The sequence below is a fragment of the Pseudophryne corroboree genome, chromosome 12 (assembly GCF_028390025.1).
Source record: "Pseudophryne corroboree isolate aPseCor3 chromosome 12, aPseCor3.hap2, whole genome shotgun sequence".
NCBI lineage: Eukaryota > Metazoa > Chordata > Amphibia > Anura > Myobatrachidae > Pseudophryne > Pseudophryne corroboree.
In genome coordinates, this window is record NC_086455.1 from 73,867,613 (window position 1) to 73,893,687 (window position 26,075).

The 26,075-nt window shown below is 47.7% G+C and overlaps 1 protein-coding gene across 3 annotated transcripts in view; it reads right to left on the minus strand.

Annotated features, from left to right (window-relative positions):
• Positions 1-26,075, minus strand: part of MIDEAS (mitotic deacetylase associated SANT domain protein) — a 153,830-nt gene that overhangs the window by 38,966 nt on the left and 88,789 nt on the right. For all 3 annotated transcript variants that reach the window (XM_063947648.1, XM_063947647.1, XM_063947649.1), the window contains exon 2: positions 9,337-10,885. In XM_063947648.1, the coding sequence (XP_063803718.1) occupies positions 9,337-10,731 (1,395 nt within the window). In that variant the 5' untranslated portion in view covers positions 10,732-10,885. The remainder of the gene's footprint in view (positions 1-9,336; positions 10,886-26,075) is intronic.

Sequence of the window (26,075 nt, forward strand, 5' to 3'; positions counted from 1 at the left end):
CAGCAACTGTACCCCAGTAAAGAGATATGTATTATTGTGTACTAGGGTAATATACAAACACCTTGTACTTTGTTCTCACTTTTAATAGAACCTTTAAAGAGCGTTTGCAAAGTGTATCAAGCAAGTAGTGTAGCTGGGGGGGTCACTCCACAAACTTTGAACTCAATGCCCAAGGAAATGCAGAGCAACCCCTGTTCCTACCACCACCGATGGCTGGACACCTCCTCTACCTCCACTGCATGCCGCTAAGACAGCCAGAGATCATCAGAGTCCCTTTCCAGCCACTCAGGCAGATTTTAATTCTGGAGGTTTAGAATGTGGACATGCATGGCATTCTGCGGTTACACATTCCTTGTGGAGATGGAAGCCAGCTGCCTGCAGGCACATCAGAAGGGAGCAGGGCTTTGGGTCACCACTGATGGCAGCTGCCGGTCCTGCAGCAGATTTTACCTCTGTCATTAGCACTGGACTGTACAAAGCATGCAATGGGCACTGAACTGGAAGGTTATTATTATATTGCCCCATGCATTAATGCTGGTGACCATTTCATGCACTGAAGTGACAGAAGGCGAGCCTGTAACAGAAATTGGGTCACACCCTGAGCGCTTCATTTTAACACCCATATATAGGAGGCCCAAAGAGGTGCACATTTCAGGTCTGTAAGATAATTAGCTAACAAGGTTCAAGAAAATTACAAGATCCATCAATTCACCAGTGGACTAGCACAATTTAATCTGAGAAAGCCTATGAGACATGCTTTCCTCCCCATTCCCTTTGCTCAAAGTGAACACATTTAAAAATACAATGTTTATCTTTTTTTTACCCAATCAGTATGCATCCTGTCAATTCACTAGCGAAAGGCTGATCATGCTTCAGTGATGTTATTACAGATGGGTCCTCCGTTATCTTGGCTTGCTGAGGCGTTAGTCGCGATCGGGCATACGCAGCGTGCTTGGGCACAAGGAGGCGCGCCTAGTCGTAGGGAGGCGCACAGAGCATTTGGCGTTACCTTTGAGTGTAATACCTGCAATCATCCACCAGATGTCACTTTTGAAAAATCACCAATGCGCATGCATGTGGTCTCCATTAAAATACAATAGTGAACTACAGTGTAAGAACTACTTTACTGGTGCGTCTCATTATGCTACAGTATGTCATACAGTTTATAACATTACATACAGTACAGACGCAAATAGTACAGCATTTACAGACGCAAACGAACGTGTTATAGGTATAGTATGGTCTATTGATGTTAGGGATATGTGAGCGTCCAAATCCCGTAGTATTAAGTATAATGGGGATAGATAAAAGCTCCTCCCTAAGTTCCTGAATGCCAAATCACTGTGCTTAGCGTCTCTGTACAGTATTTTGTATTTGGGTACTAAATAGCACAAACAGCTTGTAACGTACAGCGACAAGTGTTATCTTTCTAAGTATAATGGAGAGAGATAAAAGATCCTCCCTTAGTTCCTGGACGTCAAATCACTGTGCTTAGCGTCTCTGTACAATATTTTCTATTTGAGTACTAAATAGCACGAACAGCTTGTAACGTACTCTGCTGTAAAGGCTACAGCAACAAGTGTTATCTAAGTATAGTGGACAGAGATAAAAGCTCCTCCCTAAGTTCCTGGATGCCAAATCACCGTGCTTAGAATCTCTGTACAGCATTTTGCATTTGAGTACTGAATAGCATGAACAGCTTGTAATGTACAGCGACAAGTGTTATCTTTCTAAGCATAATGGGGAGAGATAAAAGCTCCTCCCTAAGTTCCTGGATGCCAAATCACCGTCCTTAGTATCTCTGTACAGTATTTTCTATTTGAGTACTTAATAGCACGAACAGCTTGTAACGTACTCTGCTGTAATGGCTACAGCGGCAAATGTTATCTTTATAAGTATAATGGGGAGAGATAAAAGCTCCTCCCTAAGTTCCTGGATGCCAAATCACAGTGCTTAGCATCTCTGTACTGTATGTTCTATCTAGCCAGAAACCCTGCATCCCGTGCAAGCTGGGCGGACATAAACTAGTGGTTGGTCTGCCCCGAAAGCCAAGAGTCTCCTCTTGCATGGTTACCGGTCCCATGTCTCTGGGACACCCAGAACCAGAGATATCTGGACGCAAAGTGGACCCATTTTCCCATAGCCTATAATGGGCTATATCTATTTGACCATTGGAGGGAGATCCTGGACTCTTTATCGGACGGAAGGTGAAGGAGCCGCTGCAGTTGCTGTGGACTTTATACCTATATGCCTTCTTTTCATCTAAATCTGGTAATTGTCCATTTGGACTCCCTGTGTGGATATCCTAATTGCTGCTAGACACATTGCACTTTGTGTTATCCTGCTGCTGTTATCACACTTTTAACTGTGTGTGAATCAATGTTTTATATGTGTACAATAAATGTTTTTTAATCGGAAAAACTTCCATGTACATTGTGAAAATTGTGCTTCACTATATGCACTTTTCATTGTTTTTTTCTGGGGAAATTCATACATGAGGACTACTGGTTATAGTGGCTCTTCAATTTCCATTTGATGCGCTAGGTGTATGTATTGGTACCATTTTTTTCTTTGCACGTTTATCCCACTTGCTGGGTTGGAGGTATTTTCTAGAGAGTTACCTCTAGGTCACCTTGATACATCACTAAGCTGCTCCAATTAATGCGCACTGAGCATAGTATCTATATTCACCTTGTTTTATAATGGGCCTGTTAATTCAGACCCACCATGGGTTCCGACACTTGCCATGAGCCTTGTGGGGGTCTCAGAAACTTGGGGTTGGTATCTTCCGGTAGCTAATCATCTCCCCTTCCATACCAATCTGGATTCTGAGCTGATTGGACCCTCAGAACCGGAGATATTAAGATTTAATCCCATTTTAATTGAATTTAATAGCTCACATAAACCGAACGTCAATGGACCATTGCTTTGTACACATTATTTTTATTTATTGGTTTCTTTTTTTGGGTCCCGACAGACAATATTTTCGACAGCGTCTCTGAACTCCGCTGGTTAATCCCCCCCTCCTCCCTCCACCTCTCCCCTTTATGCCATTAAGGGACTTGGATGCTCATAATGCAGAACACGGTATTAAGCCACCACCTCCCCCTACCCTCACCCCCCTTCCCCCGGGAGCCTGCACAGTTCATACAGTAAGACAGGGAGGGAGGTCAGGTTACAATAAATGTACAACATAATACTGTACTGTTTATGAAAATCAGATAGAGAACTGCAGTCGCTTTGATAGATGTGCAAATGGTACAGTAGCAGTGATCCCTTCTCATAAAGTACAACACAGATTCTCTAACGCCGACGATCTACAGTACTGTGTTGCTCAGTTAGTTGCGTCAGAATACACACTAATTTATATTTATTGGTATGGCTACGGGTGCTCATTACCGCTGTGTATTTTAGAGAGCGGAATGAGTCGCTCCTGCAGATTAACCCCGATTTATGTGAAACCTGTGTGCACCCTTCCATTGAATGTATTACAATGGATTACAAAGAAATAAAAATTAATAAAGTGAATGTCAGGGGGAAAAAATATATAGATTGGCACTTTGGGAATCAAACCCGGGACTCTCAGCGTGGGGCGCCTTCACCGCTAGTCCACTTCGCTGCATGGAAGATACACAAGTTCATGTTTAAAAGTAATGCAAGCAGCGATTCCTTCCCACTGGTGTTCGTTTATGCCGTTAGTGGACTCGGACGCTCATATCGCAAAGCACGGTATTTTCCACTGCCTCTCCCTACCCCCAACCCCCTTCCCCCCTGGCAGCCTACACAGTTCATACAGTAGACAGAGGAGGGAGGTCAGGTTACAATAAACGTGCAACACAATACTACAGTATGCTGTATTTGAAAATCATAGAGAACTGCAGTCGCGGTGATACTGTAGGTGTGTAAATGGTACAGTAGCAGTGATCCCTTCTCGTAAAGTACAACACAGATTCTCTATCGCCGATGATCTACAGTACTGTGTTGCTTGAGCAGTTAATTGCGTCAGGATACACTCATTTATATTTATTGGTATTCCTACGGGCGCTCATTACCGCTGTGTATTTTAGATAGCGGAATCAGACGCTCATGCAGATGTACCCTGATTTATGTGAAACCTGTGTGCACCCTTCCATTGAATGTATTACAATGGATTACACAGAAAAAAATAATAATAAAGTGAATGTCAGGGGGGAAAAAAATATATATATAGCTTGGCACTTTGGGAATCGAACTCGGGACTCTCAGCGTGGGAGGCGGGAGCCTTCACCGCTAGCCCACGTCGCTGCATGGAAGATACACAAGTTCATGCGTAAAAGTAATGCAAGCAGCGATTCCTTCCCATTGGTGTTCGTTTATGCCGTTAAGGGACTCGGACGCTCATTTAGTGCACTGTACATTCTTTACGTCAATGAGCTACATTATTCTTTTCACACATTAGTTGCGTCTGTATACACAAGTGTTTTAACACGTTCATTTGCATCTGTATAAACTATTTTTTATTTAGTTTTTACTCTCTCCGTCTGACCATTGGTCACCATCTGTGTGTACAGTGTGCAGTACAGGACTGTATATTAACATTACAGTCGTCATTGACCATTTGCCAGAGCTTGTACTGTAGATCAATCCACCGCTATTCGAACTAAAGTACTGGATTAGTGGAGCATTAGCCACACAGTGGTGGAGATGTGTATTGCATGCTGAGTATCTAGTCATGCCTCAATGCGCCTGTCCGTGATTAAACTCAGCAACCTAAGCTGTCACCTAGGCGTGACTAAACCTCCGTCTAGACGCAGAAACAGCCAAGATAACGGAGGACCCATCTGTAACTCCCATTCATTCATTGGTTAAGTCAACAAGATGGCTATTCCCAGTAACAATCAGGTAACTTTAAAACCCCAGCCACTGGGGAATTTGGGTGCTGGTTACTATATGACTGAGGCTTTTAAAGACATCTACTGTATATAGTTTTCCAAAGGGATTGGTAAGCGTACAGTTTCTAGAAGCTACAGAGGTTTTGAAATCTCCAAAATATTTTGGGAGTTCCCCAGAAAGCTGCATAAGACTAAGCTGATGCCACTCAATATAAAGGAAACTGGACAGGGAACTCTGCTCTGAAAGCAGTTCTAGTATATAGCTGTACAGTGCAGAGGTGCTAACTTATATCTATGTCCTGCAACAGAGACCAGATCAGGAAGCCCAAGTTCCTTGGTTGCCAGTTTAACCAACCTCTCTTAAAAAGTGCCTGATTCAGAGGTGGGAGCTGAACGTCTGCTCTTGTATCGGCTGGTAGAGTCGCAAGAGCGATAATATGCAAATGATAGTTTGCCTGAACGTGAAAGTACTGAGACAAATAATAGTGTTTATTCTAGCACCCTGCACCTGTCACAACCCATGCAGTTCCTCTTTCCTGCCTGGGGTGTTGCTCTCTGCTCTGGTGCTTCTAGCACTGAGATGCATATCAGAGTGTGCTAGAAGCACTAGAGCACGGAGCGACACCCCAGGCAGGAAAGAGGAACTGCACGGGTTGTGACAGGTGCAGGGTGCTAGAATGGATACTACACAACACAGATGCAGAAAATAACCAGCGCTACTAAATGTATAAAAATTAATATGATTAAAAGATGGTGCTAGACGGTACACTTAAAATATAGCTTTTTAATTAATATAATACTAGGTGCTTCAACGCGCCCTACGGGCGCTCTTCACACCGTCGTAGGGGGCTACGCCCCCTTCACGTCTTTGTGTGGTTGAATATATGATTATATGGAGTATTACCTGCATTCCTACTGTTGTTAGTGGTCAAATATTACGCAATGTAAGGCCAGCGGATGGTTAGGTGGGCGTCGCCTCTTGCCACGGCGTGAACAGCGCCTGCAAGGCACGATGTAGAGAATGCAGCAGGGGGGGGGGGGGGGACTGTGTCTGTAGATGCCGCAGGTGGAGGGGCGGATGCGGAAGGGAGTTGGGAGGTGCTGCAGGTGGGGATGGGCGGGGGAGTGGGGGCCGGAGGTGCTATGGGTGGGGGAAGGGCGGGGGTGTTGCGGGTGGGGGAAAGGCAGGTGTGGTTTTCTGAGGCGGTGTGGGGGTGCCATGCGGGGGGAGGGGTGGGTGCGGGGGGCCTCCGGATGAAGGGAGGGTGTGTGTAGATGCTGCGGGTGGAGGGCGGGCAGATGGGGAGGGGTGCGGATGGGGGAGGGTGTCTGTAGATGCTACGGGTGGAGGGGGTGGATGGGGGGGGCGCAGATGGGTGCGGGGGGTTGGGAGGTGCAGAGGGTAAGGGCAGAGGATGGGGGAGGGGGTCCAGAGGTGGTGCGGGGGGGCAGGAGCAGGGATGGGGGGGAGGGGTTTTGAAGGAGCTGCGGGTAGGGAAGGGCCTGGTTGTGGGTGTTGGGTGGATGGTTGAGGGGGCCCAGAGGTGCTGTGGGTGGTGGAGAGGGGGGGGGGGGGGTTCGTGGATGCCACGGGTGTGGGTGGGGTAGGGGGTCGGGAGGTACCGTGTGTAGGGGAGGAGAATGGGTGCTATGGGTGGGAGAGAGGCAGGTGCGATTGTGTGGCGGATAAGGTCAGGAGTGGTGGACGGGGTGTTGCGGATGTTGCAGCGGGTGGGTGACGGGGTCTGAGGGCGGTAGGGGAGGGGCGGTTGTGGGGGTTCCGAGGGTGTGGGAGAAGTGGGTGGCGCGGGTGGGGAAGGGACTTTATGTGGATTTGGGGGCAGGAGTAGCGTGAGGCTGGGGGCCGGCACACAGACAAGTGCGGGTGACGGGGATGTGGAAGTGGAGGGGGTTGCGCCGCTGTGGTGACGGCATCTGGCGGTACAGTGTGGGCCGGGTGTATGAGAGAGGTTGTGGGGCGGGCGGCAGCGGTCTGTGCGGCTGTGGTGCGTGCGGCGTGTTGCCGTTACTGTGTGTCCGCGGCTGCAAGGTGACGCAGAGATGCGGGGCGGCAGGGAGGGGAAGCAGAGACGCGGGGCGGCAGGGAGGGGACGCAGAGAGGCGGGTCAGCAGGGAGGGGACGCAGAGACGCTGGGTGGCAGGGAGGGGACGCAGAGCGGCAGGGAGGGGACGCAGAGCGGCAGGGAGGGGACGCAGAGCGGCAGGGAGGGGACGCAGAGCGGCAGGGAGGGGACAGACGCTGGGGCGGCAGGGAGGGGACGCAGAGAGGCAGGGAGGGGGCGCAGAGAGGCGGGCGGCAGGGAGGGGACGCAGAGAGGCGGGTCGGCAGGGAGGGGACGCAGAGAGGTGGTCAGCAGGGAGGGGACGCAGAGAGGCGGGTCAGCAGGGAGGGGACGCAGAGAGGCGGGTCAGCAGGGAGGGGACGCAGAGAGGCGGGTTGGCAGGGAGGGGACGCAGAGAGGCGGGTCGGCAGGGAGGGGACGCAGAGGCGCGGGTCGGCAGGGAGGGGACGCAGAGACGCGGGGCGGAAGGGAGGCGAGGCAGAGAGGCGAGGCGGCAGGGAGGGGAGGCAGAGAGGAGGGGAGGCAGAGAGGCGGGGTAGCAGGGAGGGGAGGCAGAGAGGCGGGGCTGGCAGGGAGGGGATGCAGAGAGGCGGGGCTGGCAGGGAGGGGACGCAGAGACGCTGGGTGGCAGGGAGGAGACGCAGAGACGCTGGGTGGCAGGGAGGGGACGCAGAGCGGCAGGGAGGGGACACAGACGCGGGGGCGGCAGGGAGGGGACACAGACGCGGGGGCGGCAGGGAGGGGACGCAGAGAGGCGGGCGGCAGGCAGGGGACGCAGAGACGCAGGGGGTGGCAGGGAGGGGACGCAGAGAGGCGGGACGCAGGGAGGGGACGCAGAGACGTGGGGCGGCAGGGAGGGGATACAGAGACGCGGTGCTGCCTGTGCACTCACCTGTGAAGTTGGTGCAGCGTCCCCAGTACCAGGCGTGCTGTCCCCTGTCTCTGGCCTGTGGAGCCGGCAGCCCAGTCCCTGGGTGTGCAGTCCGGGTCTCTGGGGATGGTGGGAGACAGCGTTGTGTTCGGTGTGCGGAGGAGGCGGCGGGTGTCTGTACGCGGCGCAAGAGGCCTATGAAGCCGTCTCCTGCGCCGTCCGTCCCTCCTAATGTGTATTGCCGCCATACACATTAGGAGGGGCGGGTGGCGCAGAAGATGGCCGGGGAGGCAGCAGTCAGGCACGGGTGATGCTGCGCCGTAAGTGGCGGAACAGTGGGTCCCAGGCGCGGCTGCAGTGCGGGAGCTGGCGCTGGGGGAGTGCGGAGGGCGGGAGGGATGGTGCAGGCTGCGGCTGTCTGGTCGGCCGTGGTGTGGCTCGGCCACCGTGTCCGTGCCGGCTGTGAGAGTCTGGGAGATGGAGCGCTTGTGCGGCGGGTGGGATAGGTGCTATGGGGTTAGCGGGTGTGTGTGCTGGTCCGTTATGCGTCGGGTCTGGGGGTGTCAGGGCCGTCAGTGGCTGCATGTGGGAGCTGGTGGAGGGGGGTTTGGCGGTGTGTGGTGCGGGTGGCATTGGGGTATAGGTGCCCATGATTACCTGGCACTGTGGTGGGTCCGTCCCCTGGCGGCTTCTGTGTGGGGATGGTGGGTGGATTATGTGGCTGCTGCTCCCGTCCTATTCTGCTAGTGGTATTCTGGGACAGGGCAGGAGCTGCTAATTCCCCCCAGCCCTGTGACTCCACCCAGCGTTAGAGGGCAAGGCACAGACTCACAAGGCAAATATATAGGAGATTTGATAAAAATTAGTGTGCAGGTATCATAAAATAAATTGCATTTTCACTGCATATCTGACTCCATAATATATTCACCATGCGGACTTAGGACCTTTCTCCGGATTCCTCCTATAAGCACAAAGGTGGCTGGCATTGCCTGGCAAGATGTAACCCCTAAACTAACCACTAACACTATTACACTAACCCTTAATCCTAACCCCCCAACCCTCACCCTTAACCCTAACACCCCAACCCTCACTCTTAATTCTAACCCATAACACTAATACCTTCATCATTAATCATAATACCCTAACATTAACACCCCAATCCTTACCATTAATCCTAACCTAATACTCTAACACTAATACCCAAACCCCTAACCCTAATAACCTAACCCTAAAAGGGCAGATTTAATGGGCCAAATAATTCTCATCTGTCATCAAATTATATGTTTCTATCTCCTCTTAAAACATGAACAGTAAGCAGTAAAATCTATGGCTGCTACTAGACTGGAGTACAGCAATAAAGAAACACAGCTGGTCTAATTCTCCCTAGGTATAACAACCCCTACACAAACTACTTTTCCAAACCATATGATGAATTCAATAGTTTGAAGAGTAGGTGGCAATACCAATAAATCAAATTCATTTTTACAACCAAACTATAAAGCCTGCTTACCTTAGTGTTTTCCAAGTTTGGCATTTCTGCAGCCTTCTGGGCAAGGGTAAACAAATTGGCTTCCTGTGATATGCGTCGCCGCCGCCGGGTCATCTGGATCACCGTGACAGCACCAGCTCCGGCAGGCTGACTTGGCGCCACTGAATTCTGTTCAGCAGTTGTCTGGACCTCTCTTGTTCTACCATTCTGAGGTGGGGGAGTCTGATCTGAATTGTGGTGATTGCCATACTGATTTTCCTGGCCCAGTATTTGAGAATTCCGTGGCATTGGTTGGTAACCTCTCTTGTACCGCTCTTGGGCATCTAACTGCTGTTGTACCGCCTGCTCATACTGGTGATGTGTGTATGGGTTATTAGACTGTTCTTCACTTGTGGAAGGCAAATTTGGTAGTCCTTCTTTGGAAATTCTACGAGACCTGCGAGGCAAGGGAATTTGCGTTTTGGGCAAAACAGCCTGCTTGTTCTGCTCTGCAAGAGCTTTCATATATTCCTCGGATGAAGAAACGCGTTGTTGTTGATTTATTACATGCATGTTCTGCTGAGCAACTGCATGAGGCGGACCTATTCGAATGGCTTGCTGCATGCCATAGGCTGCCTGCTGCTGTTGCGGTGTTGGGTAAAAGTTCTCAAAAAGTTGCATCTTAGGAAGAGCCGTCTGTTGTTTCTGCTGAGCCGCATAAGCAGCATTGGATTGAGCATCTGGAAAAACATGGAATAGTTCTTGTAAAGAAGGTTTCTGACCTTGATGCCCAAATGCCATTTGGAAAGACTGTAAGGAAAGATGCTGATTTTGCTGCTGCTGCTGTTGTTGGTGTTGCTGCTGCTGCTGGTGCTGTTGTTGGTGCTGCTGTTGAGCTTGCAGAATGGAGTTTAAATGGGCCTGTTGGCGAGCTAGCGTGTGCTGTTCTAGTTGTGCCTTCTGAGACATCATTTGTTGAAGAGCATCTCCATACATATCTAGTTGAGACACCCCAACCCCTTTATCTTGGCTTCTCTTGGTCGGCTCATGATGGTTGTAATAAGAAGGCATCATTGAAACAGCATAACCAGAAGCATTTCTCTGCCACATGCCAGCTTGTTGAGCCTGCCAAGTGGCATCAGTCCTTTCATTTACATTCCATTTGCCAGTAACTGGCTGCTGGCTTAGTCTCACAGAATCAGGTCTCTCTTGAGTGTACAGGACTGTGTTCAGCATATTGCTGGATGCAACAGAGAAAGCGTCTGTCTTGGGAAACTCAGAAGCCTGGGAGATTGGCATACGAGACACACTCTCATAAAACTGCTGCTCTTTTACCTGCTCTTTGCTGGGCACCGGATGGCCCTGTGATTCACTGAAAAAAGTTATCTTTTTTCCTGTTCTTTTATTCGAAGCCTTCTGCTGAGGCTGCAGATTCATGGTAATCAAAACGCATGCAAATCAGGAGATTTCTCCAAAGTCCATAAGATGAAAAATAACTTAAGATTTGAAGAATCTTGGGAGAGTTTCTGGTTGTATATATAGCTCTTTAAAGCATGATGCACTCCGTTTTCTCACCAGTCTCGAATAGTATCTGTAAAATAAAAGGGAATTATAAAACTGTGAATCAAAATGAATTACTTGTGGGGGCAAAAAAAAACATTAATCCATATACCACATTTAATAGTAAGTTCCATAACAAACAAAAAAAAAACCACACACACACACACTCTCAAAAAAGGTTATAACTAGTCAAGAGCATTTACAAAGCTTTAAAACAAAAAAACAAATAAAAACACTTACCAAACCTAAAATATGTGAATATCAGTATCTTCACATATGAAAAATATTGCATGCCTTTATAGGGATATCTGTCAGTAAATCAAGCAAGAAGCAGGTTTTGTTCAATCAGGTGACTTTTGCTGTACCCATCTCCCGTTGATCCCCCAACTCCCGAGAGCCCTTCTCAATCTCTACCAGTTCTGTTTTAATAATTATGTACTACCAGCAATAAATGAAAAAAATATTTATTTATTTTTAAGCCGCCAATGCAGTAACACACAAGACAATTACATAACTATATGAAACATGAGCGACGATTAAAAACATATATGGAATTATATTTGTGACCTAAAGGGGGCAGTCTACCACCCCAGCAATTCTGCCTATGCAGACTGCCTTTGTAGACCTTCTGTAAATCAGTGTCTGATAGGAAGTCAAGACAGTCATGTAGAAGGCTCTCCCCAACAACAGACAAATGTTAAACTTTGCTAGGATTACGAAAATGTATACATGTATTAAGGAGCACTGAGGCTGAGCACCTTATTGTATTCAATCTTCATCTCTTGCTTACAAAGGATGCCCTCAGTTCTTAACTGGATAATGATATAATAAGGATAGGACAATCCGTAGTGGTATAGCCATGACCGTGGCTGCCATTAGACATAATCAATGGCCTTCCATAGATGTCCAAACAATTTGTCCGTAGTGTCACACCATCAATGGTTACTAACAATCGATGATCGATGAGTAACCTTGGTTAAAACAGGACTGTATGGGGTTGGGTACGCGTGACCGGCGGTCAGGAGACAGCCAGTCACCATGCCGACGCCGGAATCCGTGCTTGCAGATGGGCCACAGGGGGGACACGCGGAGCGAAGTCCCTTGCGGGCACGCTGCGTTCGCCACATGTTATATTTCCACTCTATGGGTGTCGTGGACACCCAACGACACGAGTGAGAACAGTCCCTGTTAGTCATGTAACTGCTTCCCGCTGGATGTAGTGAGGGAAAAGGAGTTTAGCAGGAAGTCACAGTGTCAGGGTGAAATAGCAGGAGGAGCAGGGTCCCCCACAGACTAATGATGCAAGGCTCCTGTCAAAGTGATCCAGGAAGACTGGCATCATATATTCAGCTAGTAATGTTTTACCTGTAGAATCTTGGTTTTTACTGCTGCAGCGCTGTCACTCTAATGTTACATTATTTACAGGGCCGGTTCTGGCGCTCTGTGCGCCCCGGGCGGCAATAGGGGGCGTGGCTTCGTACAGGGGGCGTGGTCATTTACGCCCCCTGTACAGACTGAAATGATGTGCGGTGCGCGATGACGTCATCGCGCACCGCACAGCAAAGGTCCGCTCCACGAAGGGAAACTAGACGCGTAGCGTCTAGTTCTCTTCGTGGAGAGGACCTTTGCTGTGCGCGATGACGTCATCGCGCACCGCACAGTAAAGGACCTCTCCACGAAGGGAAACTAGACGCGTACACGTCTAGTTTCCCTTCACAGCGGCAGCGGGGGGCAACGGGCAGCGGGGGGCACAGCAGCAGCGGATCTTGCCCTGGTGCGGCGCCCTCCGAATGGCGCACAGCGCCCTCCGGAAGGCGGCGCCCCGGGGAAAAGTCCTGCTTGCCCGTGGCAAGATCCGCTACTGATTATTTATTAGGGAGAAACTTACAAGCATGATTTTCTGCTGTTTAGTAGTATTAGCTGCTGAGTAAAGTGACAATTATTTGGGGGAATTGTCGTTGCTAAGTTACAGAAATACCATTACAGGGAGGAATAGTGAACCTCTCGGCCAGCCTGCACTGCTTCCACCATCAGCTGAAACAAGATCTGTCCCGCAGCCTATTGTGTGGCGTCCAATTTCAGTCAGTCTCGTGAATAATAAATACAGTATCTCCAGAGCAGTCTGTTTTTCTCCACAACTGAATAACATTTTCTAAAGTTTCACAAGATATTTGAAGGCTTATGAATGACTCTCAAATATCATGTAATGTGAAGGAGATAGATATGATCAATACTATGAATCATTGTAACTGGATACTGACAATAAAGAATAAGAACCAGTGAAAAAATAAGATTTTACTTACCGATAAATCTATTTCTCATAGTCCGTAGTGGATGCTGGGACTCCGTAAGGACGATGGGGAATAGCGGCTCCGCAGGAGACAGGGCACAAAATAAAAGCTTAAGGATCAGGTGGTGTGCACTGGCTCCTCCCCCTATGACCCTCCTCCAAGCCTCAGTTAGGATACTGTGCCCGGACGAGCGTACATAATAAGGAAGGATATTGAATCCCGGGTAAGACTCATACCAGCCACACCAATCACACCGTACAACTTGTGATCTGAACCCAGTTAACAGTATGATAAACGCAAGGGAGCCTCTGAAAAGATGGCTCACAACAATAATAACCCGAATTTTTGTAACAATAACTATATACAAGTATTGCAGACAATCCGCACTAGGGATGGGCGCCCAGCATCCACTACGGACTATGAGAAATAGATTTATCGGTAAGTAAAATCTTATTTTCTCTGACGTCCTAGTGGATGCTGGGACTCCGTAAGGACCATGGGGATTATACCAAAGCTCCCAAACGGGCGGGAGAGTGCGGATGACTCTGCAGCACCGAATGAGAGAACTCCAGGTCCTCCTCAGCCAGGGTATCAAATTTGTAGAATTTAGCAAACGTGTTTGCCCCTGACCAAGTAGCTGCTCGGCAAAGTTGTAAAGCCGAGACCCCTCGGGCAGCCGCCCAAGATGAGCCCACTTTCCTTGTGGAATGGGCTTTTACTGATTTTGGCTGTGGCAATCCTGCCACAGAATGTGCAAGCTGAATTGTACTACAAATCCAACGAGCAATCGTCTGCTTAGAAGCAGGAGCACCCAGTTTGTTAGGTGCATACAGGATAAACAGCGAGTCAGATTTTCTGACTCCAGCCGTCCTGGAAACATATATTTTCAAGGCCCTGACAACGTCAAGCAACTTAGAGTCCTCTAAGTCCCTGGTAGCCGCAGGTACCACAATAGGTTGGTTCATGTGAAATGCAGAAACCACCTTAGGTAGAAATTGAGGACGAGTCCTCAATTCCGCCCTGTCAGAATGAAAAATTAAGTAAGGGCTTTTATATGATAAAGCCGCCAATTCTGACACACGCCTGGCTGAAGCCAAGGCTAACAGCATCGACACCTTCCATGTGAGATATTTTAAGTCCACAGTGGAAAGTGGTTCAAACCAATGTGACTTTAGAAAACTCAACACCACATTGAGATCCCAAGGTGCCACTGGAGGCACAAAAGGAGGCTGTATGTGCAACACCCCTTTTACAAATGTCTGAACTTCAGGTACTGAAGCCAGTTCTTTTTGGAAGAAAATCGACAGGGCCGAAATTTGAACCTTAATGGACCCTAATTTTAGGCCCATAGACAGTCCTGTTTGCAGGAAATGAAGGAAACGACCCAGTTGAAATTCCTCTGTAGGGGCCCTCTTGGCCTCACACCACGCAACATATTTACGCCAAATGCGGTGATAATGTTTTGCGGTTACGTCCTTCCTGGCTTTGACCAGAGTAGGAATGACTTCTTCTGGAATGCCTTTTTCCCTCAGGATCCGGCGTTCAACCGCCATGCCGTCAAACGCAGCCGCGGTAAGTCTTGAAACAGACAAGGCCCCTGCAGTAGCAGGTCCTGTCTTAGAGGTAGAGGCCACGGTTCGTCCGTGAGCATCTCTTGAAGTTCCGGGTACCAAGTCCTTCTTGGCCAATCCGGGACCACGAGTATAGTTCTTACTCCTCTCCTTCTTATGATTCTCAGTACTTTTGGTATGAGAGGCAGAGGAGGGAACACATACACTGACTGGTACACCCACGGCGTTACCAGAGCGTCCACTGCTATTGCCTGAGGGTCCCTTGACCTGGCGCATAATCTGTCCAGTTTTTTGTTTAGACGTGACGCCATCATGTCCACCTTTGGTTTTTCCCAACGGTTTACAATCAGGTGGAAGACTTATGGGTGAAGTCCCCACTCTCCCGGGTGAAGGTCGTGTCTGCTGAGGAAGTCTGCTTCCCAGTTGTCCACTCCCGGAATGAACACTGCTGACAGTGCTATCACATGATTTTCCGCCCAGCGAAGAATCCTTGCAGCTTCTGCCATTGCCCTCCTGCTTCTCGTGCCGCCCTGTCTGTTTACGTGGGCGACTGACGTGATGTTGTCCGATTGGATCAACACCGCCTGACCCTGAAGCAGAGGTTTTGCTTGACTTAGGGCAGTGATTTTCAACCTTTTTTGACTCGCGGCACACTTAAGAAGACGTTAAAATTGCCAAGGCACGCTTTCTGCCTCCAACGGGAAAAAAAACAAAAAACATACACACTGGCCCCCACAGATTTCAAGATCGGTGGCCCCCACAGTTAACAAACACATTGGCCCCCAGTTATTGAACACATTGGCCCCCATTATCAAATACATTGCCCCCCAGATATAAATCAAACACACTGCCCCCCCTCCCCTGTAATAGTAAACACTGCCCCCCCTCCCCTGTAATAGTACACACTGCCCCCCTCCCCTGTAATAGTACACACTGCCCCCCCTCCCCTGTAATAGTACACACTGCCCCCCCTCCCCTGTAATAGTACAAACTGCCTCCGCTCCCCTGTAATAGTACACACTGCCCCCCTCCCCTGTAATAGAACACACTGCCCCCAAGGTAATGGTAACCTGCAGTCCTGTTTATTCTTGGTCCGCAGGCAGCACACACCAGCAGGCGGGCGGGAATGAGGTGTGGCGTGTGTGACCTATGTGTCACAGCACGTCACCATAGGTCATAGCCAAGTCGCGGAAGTGCTGAATACGCTGCCTGAGCCCGACGGCAGACGGACCTAGGTATCTCTGGGAGGACGAGGGCGGCAGCGGAGCACTGTTGGCTGTAAGCGGGCGGGCGGCATAGCACTGTGTAAACCATGTCTGGTGGGTGGCAGGCGGCGGGCTGCGGCACACCTGACAACCGCTGGCGGCACACTAGTGTGCCGCGGCACAGCGGTTGAAAAACGCTGACTTAGGGCATTGTAAATGGCCCTTAGTTCCAGAATGTTTATATGAAGAGATGTTTCCATGCTTGACCACAAGCCCTGGAAATTCCTTCCCTGTGTGACTGCTCCCCAGCCTCTCAGGCTGGCATCCGTGGTTACCAGGATCCAATCCTGAATGCCAAATCTGCGGCCCTCTAGTAGATGAGCACTCTGCAGCCACCACAGGAGAGACACCCTTGTCCTTGGCGACAGGGTTATCCGCTGATGCATCTGCAGATGCGATCCGGACCATTTGTCCAGTAGATCCCACTGAAATGTTCTTGCATGGAATCTTCCGAATGGAATCGCTTCGTAAGAAGCCACCATTTTTCCCAGGACCCTCGTGCACTGATGCACTGAGACCTGGCCTGGTTTTAGGAGGTTCCTGACTAGCTCGGATAACTCCCTGGCCTTCTCCTCCGGGAGAAACACCTTCTTCTGGACTGTGTCCAGAATCATTCCTAGGAACAGTAGACGTGTCGTTGGAATCAGCTGCGATTTTGGAATATTTAGAATCCACCCGTGCTGACGTAACACTACCTGAGATAGTGCTACTCCGACTTCTAACTGTTCCCTGGATCTTGCCCTTATCAGGAGATCGTCCAAGTAAGGGATAATTAAAATGCCTTTTTTTCGTAGAAGAATCATCATTTCGGCCATTACCTTGGTAAAGACCCGAGGTGCCGTGGACAATCCAAACGGCAGCGTCTGAAACTGATAATGACAGTTTTGTACTACAAACCTGAGGTACCCTTGGTGAGAAGGGTATATTGGGACGTGGAGATAAGCATCTTTGATGTCCAGAGACACCATATAGTCCCCTTCTTCCAGGTTCGCTATCACTGCTCTGAGTGACTCCATCTTGAATTTGAACCTTTTTATGTAAGTGTTCAAGGATTTCAGATTTAAAATTGGTCTCACCGAGCCGTCCGGCTTCGGTACCACAAACAGCGTGGAATAATACCCCTTTCCTTGTTGCAGGAGGGGTACCTTGATTATCACCTGCTGGGAATACAGCTTGTGAATGGCTTCCAAAACTGCCTCCCTGTTGGAGGGAGACTTTGGTAAAGCAGACTTCAGGAACCGACGAGGGGGAAACGCCTCGAATTCCAGTTTGTACCCTTGCGATACTACCTGTAGAATCCAGGGATCCACTTGCGAGTGAGCCCACTGCGCGTTGAAATTCTTGAGACGGGCCCCCACCATATCTGAGTCTGCTTGTAAAGCCCCAGCGTCATGCTGAAGACTTGGCAGAAGCAGGGGAGGGCTTCTGCTCCTGTGAAGCGGCTGCATGGTGCAGTCTTTTTCCTCTTCCTCTGCCCCGGGGCAGAAAAGAGTGGCCTTTTGCTCGCTTGTACTTATGGGAACGAAAGGACTGAGTTTGAAAAGACGGTGTCTTTTTCTGCTGATGTGGAGTGACCTGGGGTAAAAAGGTGGATTTTCCAGCCGTTGCCGTGGCCACCAGGTCCGATAGACCAGCCCCAAATAACTCCTCCCCTTTATACGGCAATACTTCCATGTGCCGTTTGGAATCCGCATCCCCTGACCACTGTCGCGTCCATAACGCTCTTCTGGCAGAGATGGACATAGCACTTACTCTTGATGCCAGGGTGCAAATATCCCTCTGTGCATCACGCATATATAGTAATGCATCCTTTAAATGTTCTATAGTTAACAAAATATTGTCCCTATCCAGGGTATCAATATTCTCAGTCAGGGAATCCGACCATGCGACTCCAGCACTGCACATCCAGGCTGAGGCGATTGCTGGTCGCAGTATAACACCAGTATGTGTGTATATACTTTTTAGGATATTTTCCAGCCTTCTATCAGCTGGTTCTTTGAGGGTGGCCGTATCAGGAGACGGTAACGCTACTTGTTTAGATAAACGTGTGAGCGCCTTATCTACCCTAGGGGGTGTTTCCCAACGCGCCCTAACCTCTGGCGGGAAGGGATATAATGCTAATAATTTTTTAGAAATTAGCCGTTTTTTATCGGGGGAAACCCACGCTTTTTCACACACCTCATTTATTTCCTCTGACTCAGGAAAAACTATTGGTAGTTTTTTTTTTTTTTACCCCACATAATACCCTTCTTTGTGGTACTTGTAGTGTCAGAAAGGTTCAATGCCTCTTTCATTGCCGTGATCATGTAACGTGTGGCCCTACTGGACATTACGTTTGTCTCGTCACCGTCGACACTAGACTCAGTATCTGTGTCGACCCACTGAGGTAACGGGCGTTTTAGCGCCCCTGACGGTGTCTGAGACGCCTGGACAGGCACTAATTGATTTGCCGGCTGTCTCATGTCGTCAACAGTTTTTTGCAAATTGCTGACATTATCACTTAATTGTTTAAATACAATCATCCAGTCAGGTGTCGACTCCCTAGGGGGTGACATCACCAACACAGGCAACTGCTCCGCCTCCACATCATTTTCCTCCTCATACATGTCGACACACGCGTACCGACACACAGCACACACACCGGGAATGCTCTGATAGAGGACAGGACCCCACTTAGCCCTTTGGAGAGACAGAGGGAGAGTCTGCCAGCACACACCCAGCGCTATATATATATATATATACAGGGATAACCTTATATAAGTGTTATTCCCTTATAGCTGCTGTTATTATCGTTATTTGCTGCCAAAAATGCCCCCCCTTCTCTTTTTTACCCTGATTCTGAAGCAGGACTGCAGGGGAGAGTCAGGGAGCCGTCCTTCCAGCGGAGCTGTGAGGGAAAATGGCGCTTGTGTGCTGAGGAGATAGGCTCCGCCCCTTCACGACGTCCTTATCTCCCGCTTTTTTGTGTAAAAATGGCAGGGGATTAAAATACATCCATATAGCCCAGGAGCTATATGTGATGTATTCTTTTTGCCACCTAAGGTATATTTGTTATATTGCGTCTCAGGGCGCTCCCCCCCAGCGCCCTGCACCCTCAGTGACCGGAGTGTGAAGTGTGCTGAGAGCAATGGCGCACAGCTGCGGTGCTGTGCGCTACCTTAGACTGAAGACAGGATGTCTTCTGCCGCCGATTTCACCGGACCTCTTCGTCTCTTCTGGCTCTGTAAGGGGGACGGCGGCGCGGCTCCGGTGACCCATCCAGGCTGAACCTGTGATCGTCCCTCTGGAGCTAATGTCCAGTAGCCTAAGAAACCCGATCCACTCTGCACTCAGGTGAGTCCGTTTCTTCTCCCCTTAGTCCCACGATGCAGTGAGCCTGTTGCCAGCAGGACTCACTGAAAATAAAAAAACCTAAACTAAACTTTTATTCTAAGCAGCTCAGGAGAGCCACCTAGATTGCACCCTTCTCGGCCGGGCACAAAAATCTAACTGAGGCTTGGAGGAGGGTCATAGGGGGAGGAGCCAGTGCACACCACCTGATCCTTAAGCTTTTATTTTGTGCCCTGTCTCCTGCGGAGCCGCTATTCCCCATGGTCCTTACGGAGTCCCAGCATCCACTAGGACGTCAGAGAAATAGACTTTACATTAGCTCAGATTAAATATAAAAATTAGTTTACAGACACTGGGGGAGATATATCAAAGCTTGGAGAGAGACAGTAGAGAGAGATAAAAGTACCAATCAGCTTCTAAATGTCATTTTACAGGCTGTGTTTGAAAAACGGCAGGAGCTAATTGGTTAGTACTTTTTTTCTCCAAGCTTTGATATAGTTACCCCGCCGTCAATCTCTTCCCTGCTTATAAAGAGGCTTTATACCTTCAGATTATTGGAATGTACAAACACTCCTGCAACATTTACTAAATACACTAATTTGTTTTCCTATCATGTGAACAGGCTTTTTCATTTATATATCCAGGTAAAGTTTGAAGTTGTCCTTTGATATGATAAATATATGCTTTTTTTCTTTGTCCGTTAGATAAAACTGTATTCAGACAACAGCGCTGAATCACAACAAAAATAAATCTACTCTGCCTGATAATCTATTTACAGTGCATGGCTGACGAGCAGCAAGAAAAAACATATTCAATATTAGCAGGAGGGCACAAAGAAAAAAATCAAAGTAATCTTAAGGTGGGCAAACCTTTAAGACAGTCCTGTCTTGGTTTGTGGTAAGGCTCTTGTTGTGTTTTTGTGCTAAACAGTAACTGTAAAATGTACCAGCGACCAAGGGAGAACACCAGGCAGTCATTTTGTGTGCTTAAGTCTCAGAAATGTCACCAGTTTTTAGTGAATAGGCTACACCCAGGACAATTTGGGCAATTTTTTTCTAGAAACTACAAAAGCTCTGTCTGCACATCCTGCAAACAATGGTAACCTATGGGAAACATTCATCTACATTAATGCACCCGGATGTATTCTTGCAGTGACAGAACAAAAATTCCTCCCCATATCAGGCTGGTAATGAAATGTCGGCTGTCAGGATGCCGACGATCAGGAGATCGGCAGCAGCATCCCAACAGTGGAAATCCCGACATGGGGTGCTAAGGAGTCTAACCCTCTCCATAAAATATCCTAACCCTCCATTTTAAATGCCTAACACCCCCACCCCCAGGGGGTGCCTAAACCTAACCTTTTCTCCCCGGCTGTGCCTAACACTAACCCCCCCCACCCCCACCCCCAGGGGGTGCCTAAACCTAACCTTTTCTCCCCGGCTGTGCCTAACCCTATTCCCCCCTTCCTGCATGCTAAACCTGTCTCTCCAGCTCAGCCTTAACCCCCCCTACCCCCCGCCTCGCATCCTAAACCTAAATGTGTCCCCCTTCCCGTAGCCTAACTCTAAGTACCCAATCCCCGGTGTAGTACTTACCCGGGTCGCTGTGTTCACGATCAGGATCCTGTTAGTTGGGATTCAGGCGTCAGTGTTCTGTCCCCTTTGGGGATAACGATGTCGGGATTCCAACACCAGTATCTCGTGCACTGGGATCCCAACCGTCAGGATGGCAACCACATCCTTTAGGGCAGGCATGTCCAAACTGCGGCCCTCCAGCTGTTCTGAAACTACATATCCCAGCATGCCCTGACAGTTTTGCTGTCAGAGAATGCTAAAGCTGTGTCAGGGCATGCTGGGATGTGTAGTTTCTCAACAGCTGGAGGGCAGCAGTTTGGACATGCCTGCTTTAGGGGATGTACTTTGTGGCTGTTTGTAACCTATGCTTGTAGCTCATGTTAATGAGTAAATAAGTCACGCTACATTCTAAAACAAAAGTTTTTTTATTGGCTTTACTTTATTACAGACAATACATGTACATGTCACTTTGCAATACAAGGTGCACAAGGTAGGTCACTTCCTATGAGTTACACAACATATTTTAATCTATGATTTATTCAGCTGATTAAATAAAGCTAATTACCCTCTAATCATATGGACTCTGCTTTTCTATTTGGGTGTTCACTGGGACATAAAGCGGAAGGAAGGTGGCAAAAAGGAATCATGCTTTGCCCATCCAATAAGGCAAAAGGTGCCCAATGACTGAACCATATTATACTTGGGGCAAGGTTCTCAACTCCTGAGGAATTCTACTATAACACTGTAAAGTAGACTTGTCACTTATTCTATTGCTGACCAATACCAAAATCTAATGGAAACTTTGCAATATGGCAGTGGTTCCCAAACTGGATTCCATGGGTAGTGGTCAAGGACCAACAACAAGCAAAACAGCAATACAGTCCACCACCACATAACTGAACCTAAGGATGACAGGTAAGCACACATTTACTTAATAGTCTTTTCTTAATTTCTCAATAAAAAAAACTTTGGCATAGGGTGGCCACAAAGAAAATGCTGACACTTTAGGAACCATTGCCAGAGCCGGCCCTAAGCAATTTGACGCCCTAGACAAGATTTTGGCAGATGCCCCCTAGCACCGCTGCTAATTCTGCCTCTGACCCAGCACAGCACGGATTACATACGTAATCCCGCTGAGCGGGATGCCGACTGTTAGCATCCAGACAGCAGCATCCCGCCCGGCAGAATGTCGGCAGTGGGGCGAGCAGTGCATGTGGAAATAGCCCCTGTGCACCGGTATTCAGGAAGGTGGCATTGCCGGCTGTCGGGAATCAGGCGTCAGCAGCTCCAGACAGCCGGCAAATTGAATGGATCCACACAGATAACATCAGCAACACCCATCACCCATACTCATTTTGGTGCCCTATGCCAGCAACAGCATTGGTGCCACCATCCACCATATTTGGAGTAGGGACAATGCCCGCCAAAGGCACGTGGGTCAAAATGGGGAGTATTCTTCCTAGCAAGGGTCGTGGCAACACAATAGTACCCCTAATTCAAAATACGTCACACACTAGTGCAACGTTATTCACATAATATCACACGATAGTGTCCCTTATTCATGTTATGCATCACAGTAGCGCCCCTCATTTACTTTACACCACACAGTATCGCTCCCTGTTGACATTACACCACACTTGCTGCTTATTACACCACTCAGCAGTGTCTTTTATACACATTACTCCACACAATAGCGCCCCTTATACACATAATGACTCACATTAATGCCCCTTACACATATGACTTACAGTCGTATATAACACACAACACATTTTTTAAATTTAATTAAAGATATAAAATGGAAGAAGGAATACAAGTTCATTACATGTGATGTGGAGTCCCTTTACTCCAATATAGATCACGAATTAGGGATAAAGGCTGTAAATTATTATTTAAAAGAGGATCAGAATTTATCGCTTTCCATAAAACAATTAATCTTACAGTCAATTAGGTTTATTTCATATCATCCCGATGCCAGGATCCCGGTCGCAGAATGCCGACGGGAGGGGGGTCTGGAGCAAAACAAACTCCTTGCGGCCTTGCCATGCTGCGGGCTTGGTGGCGACATTCACACTCTATGAGTGTTGTGGACACCCACAAGTGGGAATAGACTCTGTTGGTCGGCATGCCAACCGTTGGGACTATGAGAGGGCGGGATGTAGGGGGGAGGTAATGTGACCGGCGGTGACATAACTACGTCCCGGCTGGCACACCTACCCTAGCACTGCATACAGATGTAGAAATCTCCCTAGAAGAAATACCTTCAGAATAAACGTCTAACATACTTGAATACCTCTGGCTAATCTCGGATTGGATACTTTATTAGCGACTCTTCTGACGATAATACACATTTTCTCCCTTCTACCGTTTACATTAACCTTCAGTGGATTGTTTCATTTATGTTACTAAGTTAGAGAACATTTTGTACAGAATTACCCAGTTTCTATGGATACATCCCAAAATGCATTAAGGCTTGTAGAAGCACACACCGATCCTGCTTTAAGAATAAAAAACGGAACACAAGATCAATCCATTATTCATGCTAAAGCTAGCTGTAATTATTCCATCATTTTCCTGCATGTCAACAAGAGATCCCCGCCACGAGCTGCACTTACAGTCACATCCTATCATTATATATAGAATACAGACGGTGCATGGATTTAAAGTACTTGACTTTGCAGAAAACTTCTGCTAACCCACGCCCTCATTACACAACAAGGTAAGCCGGTTCTAGTAGCAAGAGGTGCAAATCCCTATTCAGGGGCGAGGTCCACACCACTAAAGTGGGTCACCGTGCTTAGTCACATCCTTTACCCGTTGCTCGGCAAGAGCCGAGTCCCCTGACAGCTGGATCTTCAGAAAGGCTGTATTCATTAGCAATTATTAATGCAACAAGCCTGTATTTGTCAATCAGCGTGAGCGCCGCACACACACAGTACAACCAGTCCTGGAGAGATGTAAACAGTGGAGATACAGTGTCTTTCTGTTCATTTACCCTTGTGGTCCCAAAACTGTAATTCTTCCCAACGGTGTAATCCTGTTTCCAGTGCATACACTATCCAACTGTGCGATTCTGTTTCCAGTGCATATACTATCCAACGGTGTAATCCTGTTTCCAGTGCATACACTATCCAACTGTGCGATTCTGTTCCCAGTGCATATACTATCCAACGGTGTAATCCTGTTTCCAGTGCATACACTATCCAACTGTGCGATTCTGTTTCCAGTGCATACACTATCCAACTGTGCGATTCTGTTTCCAGTGCATATACTATCCAACTGTGCGATTCTGTTTCCAGTGCATACACTATCCAACTGTGCGATTCTGTTTCCAGTGCATACACTATCCAACTGTGCGATTCTGTTTCCAGTGCATATACTATCCAACGGTGTAATCCTGTTTCCAGTGCATATACTATCCAACGGTGTAATCCTGTTTCCAGTGCATACACTATCCAACTGTGCAATTCTGTTTCCAGTGCATACACTATCCAACTGTGCGATTCTGTTTCCAGTGCATACACTATCCAACTGTGCGATTCTGTTTCCAGTGCATATACTATCCAACGGTGTAATCCTGTTTCCAGTGCATACACTATCCAACGGTGTAATCCTGTTTCCAGTGCATACACTATCCAACTGTGCAATTCTGTTTCCAGTGCATATACTATCCAACGGTGTAATCCTGTTTCCAGTGCATACACTATCCAACTGTGCGATTCTGTTTCCAGTGCATATACTATCAAAAGATGTGATTTGTTTCCAGTGCATATACTATCAAACGATGTGATTTGTTTCCAGTGCATTTACTATCCAACAATGTGATTCTGTTTTCAGTGCATACACTATCCAACGATGTGATTCTGTTTCCAGTGCATATACTATCCAACAATGTAATTCTGTTCCCAGTGCATATACTATCAAACGATGTAATTCTGTTCCCAGTGCATATACTATCCAACGATGTGATTCTGTTTTCAGTGCATATACTATCCAACGATGTGATTCTGTTTTCAGTGCATACACTATCCAACGATGTGATTCTGTTTTCAGTGCATACACTATCCAACGATGTAATTCTGTTTCCAGTGCATACACTATCCAACGATGTAATTCTGTTTCCAGTGCATACACTATCCAATAACATTATTTTGTTTCCAGTGAATATATTTGAAAAGAAAAAGGAATCCTGATTACATTACAAAAAATATACAGTCCGTTCCATATATATTTGGACACAGACACAATTTTTATGGTTTTAACTGTTTACAGAAACATATTCAAGTTAGTTACATAGGAAATATTATCTGCTTTAATTTGAGTCTATTCACATCCAAATTGGAGATAGAGTTTAGGAATTACACCTGTTTAATATGTAGCCTCCTCTTTTTCAAGGGACCCAAAGTATTTGGACAATTGACTCAAAAGCTGAATAATGAAAAGGTATGGGCTATTCCTTCTTTATGTCTATGGGGGTAATTCAGAGTTGATCGCAGCAGCAGATTTGTTAGCAGTTGGGCATAAACCATGTGCACTGCAGGAGGGGCAGATATAACATGTGCAGAGAGAGTCAGATTTAGGTGGGGTGTATTCAAACTGAAATCTAAATTGCAGTGTAAAAATAAAGCAGGCAGTATTTACCCTGCACAGAAACAAAATAACCCACCCAAATCTAACTCTCTCTCTACAGATGTTATATCTGCCACACCAGAAGTGCACATGCTTTTGCCCAACTGCTAACAAATTTGCTGCTGCGATCAACTCTGAATTACCCCCTATATCACTTAAGCAAGGAATAGGTCTGGAATTGATTACAAGTGTGGCATTTGCATTTGGAAGCTGTTACTGTGAACCCACAACGTGCGGTCAAAGGATCTCTCAATGCAAGTGAAAGAGGCCATCCTTGGGCTGCAAAAAATAACTTTTTAGAGAGAGCAGGAACATTAGATGTGGCCAAAATCAACAGTTTGGTAAATTCTGAGGAAAAAGAATGTAATGGTGAGCTTAGCAACATAAAAAGGCTTGTACTTCTAGAGAAGACAATAGTAGTAGATGATCACAGGATCCTTTTAATAGTAAAGAAAAACACCTCTACAACATCTAGCCAAGTGAAGATCACTCTCCAGGAGGAATGCATATCATTATCTAAGTCTACTGTAAAGAAAAGACTTCATGAGACTCACCACAAGA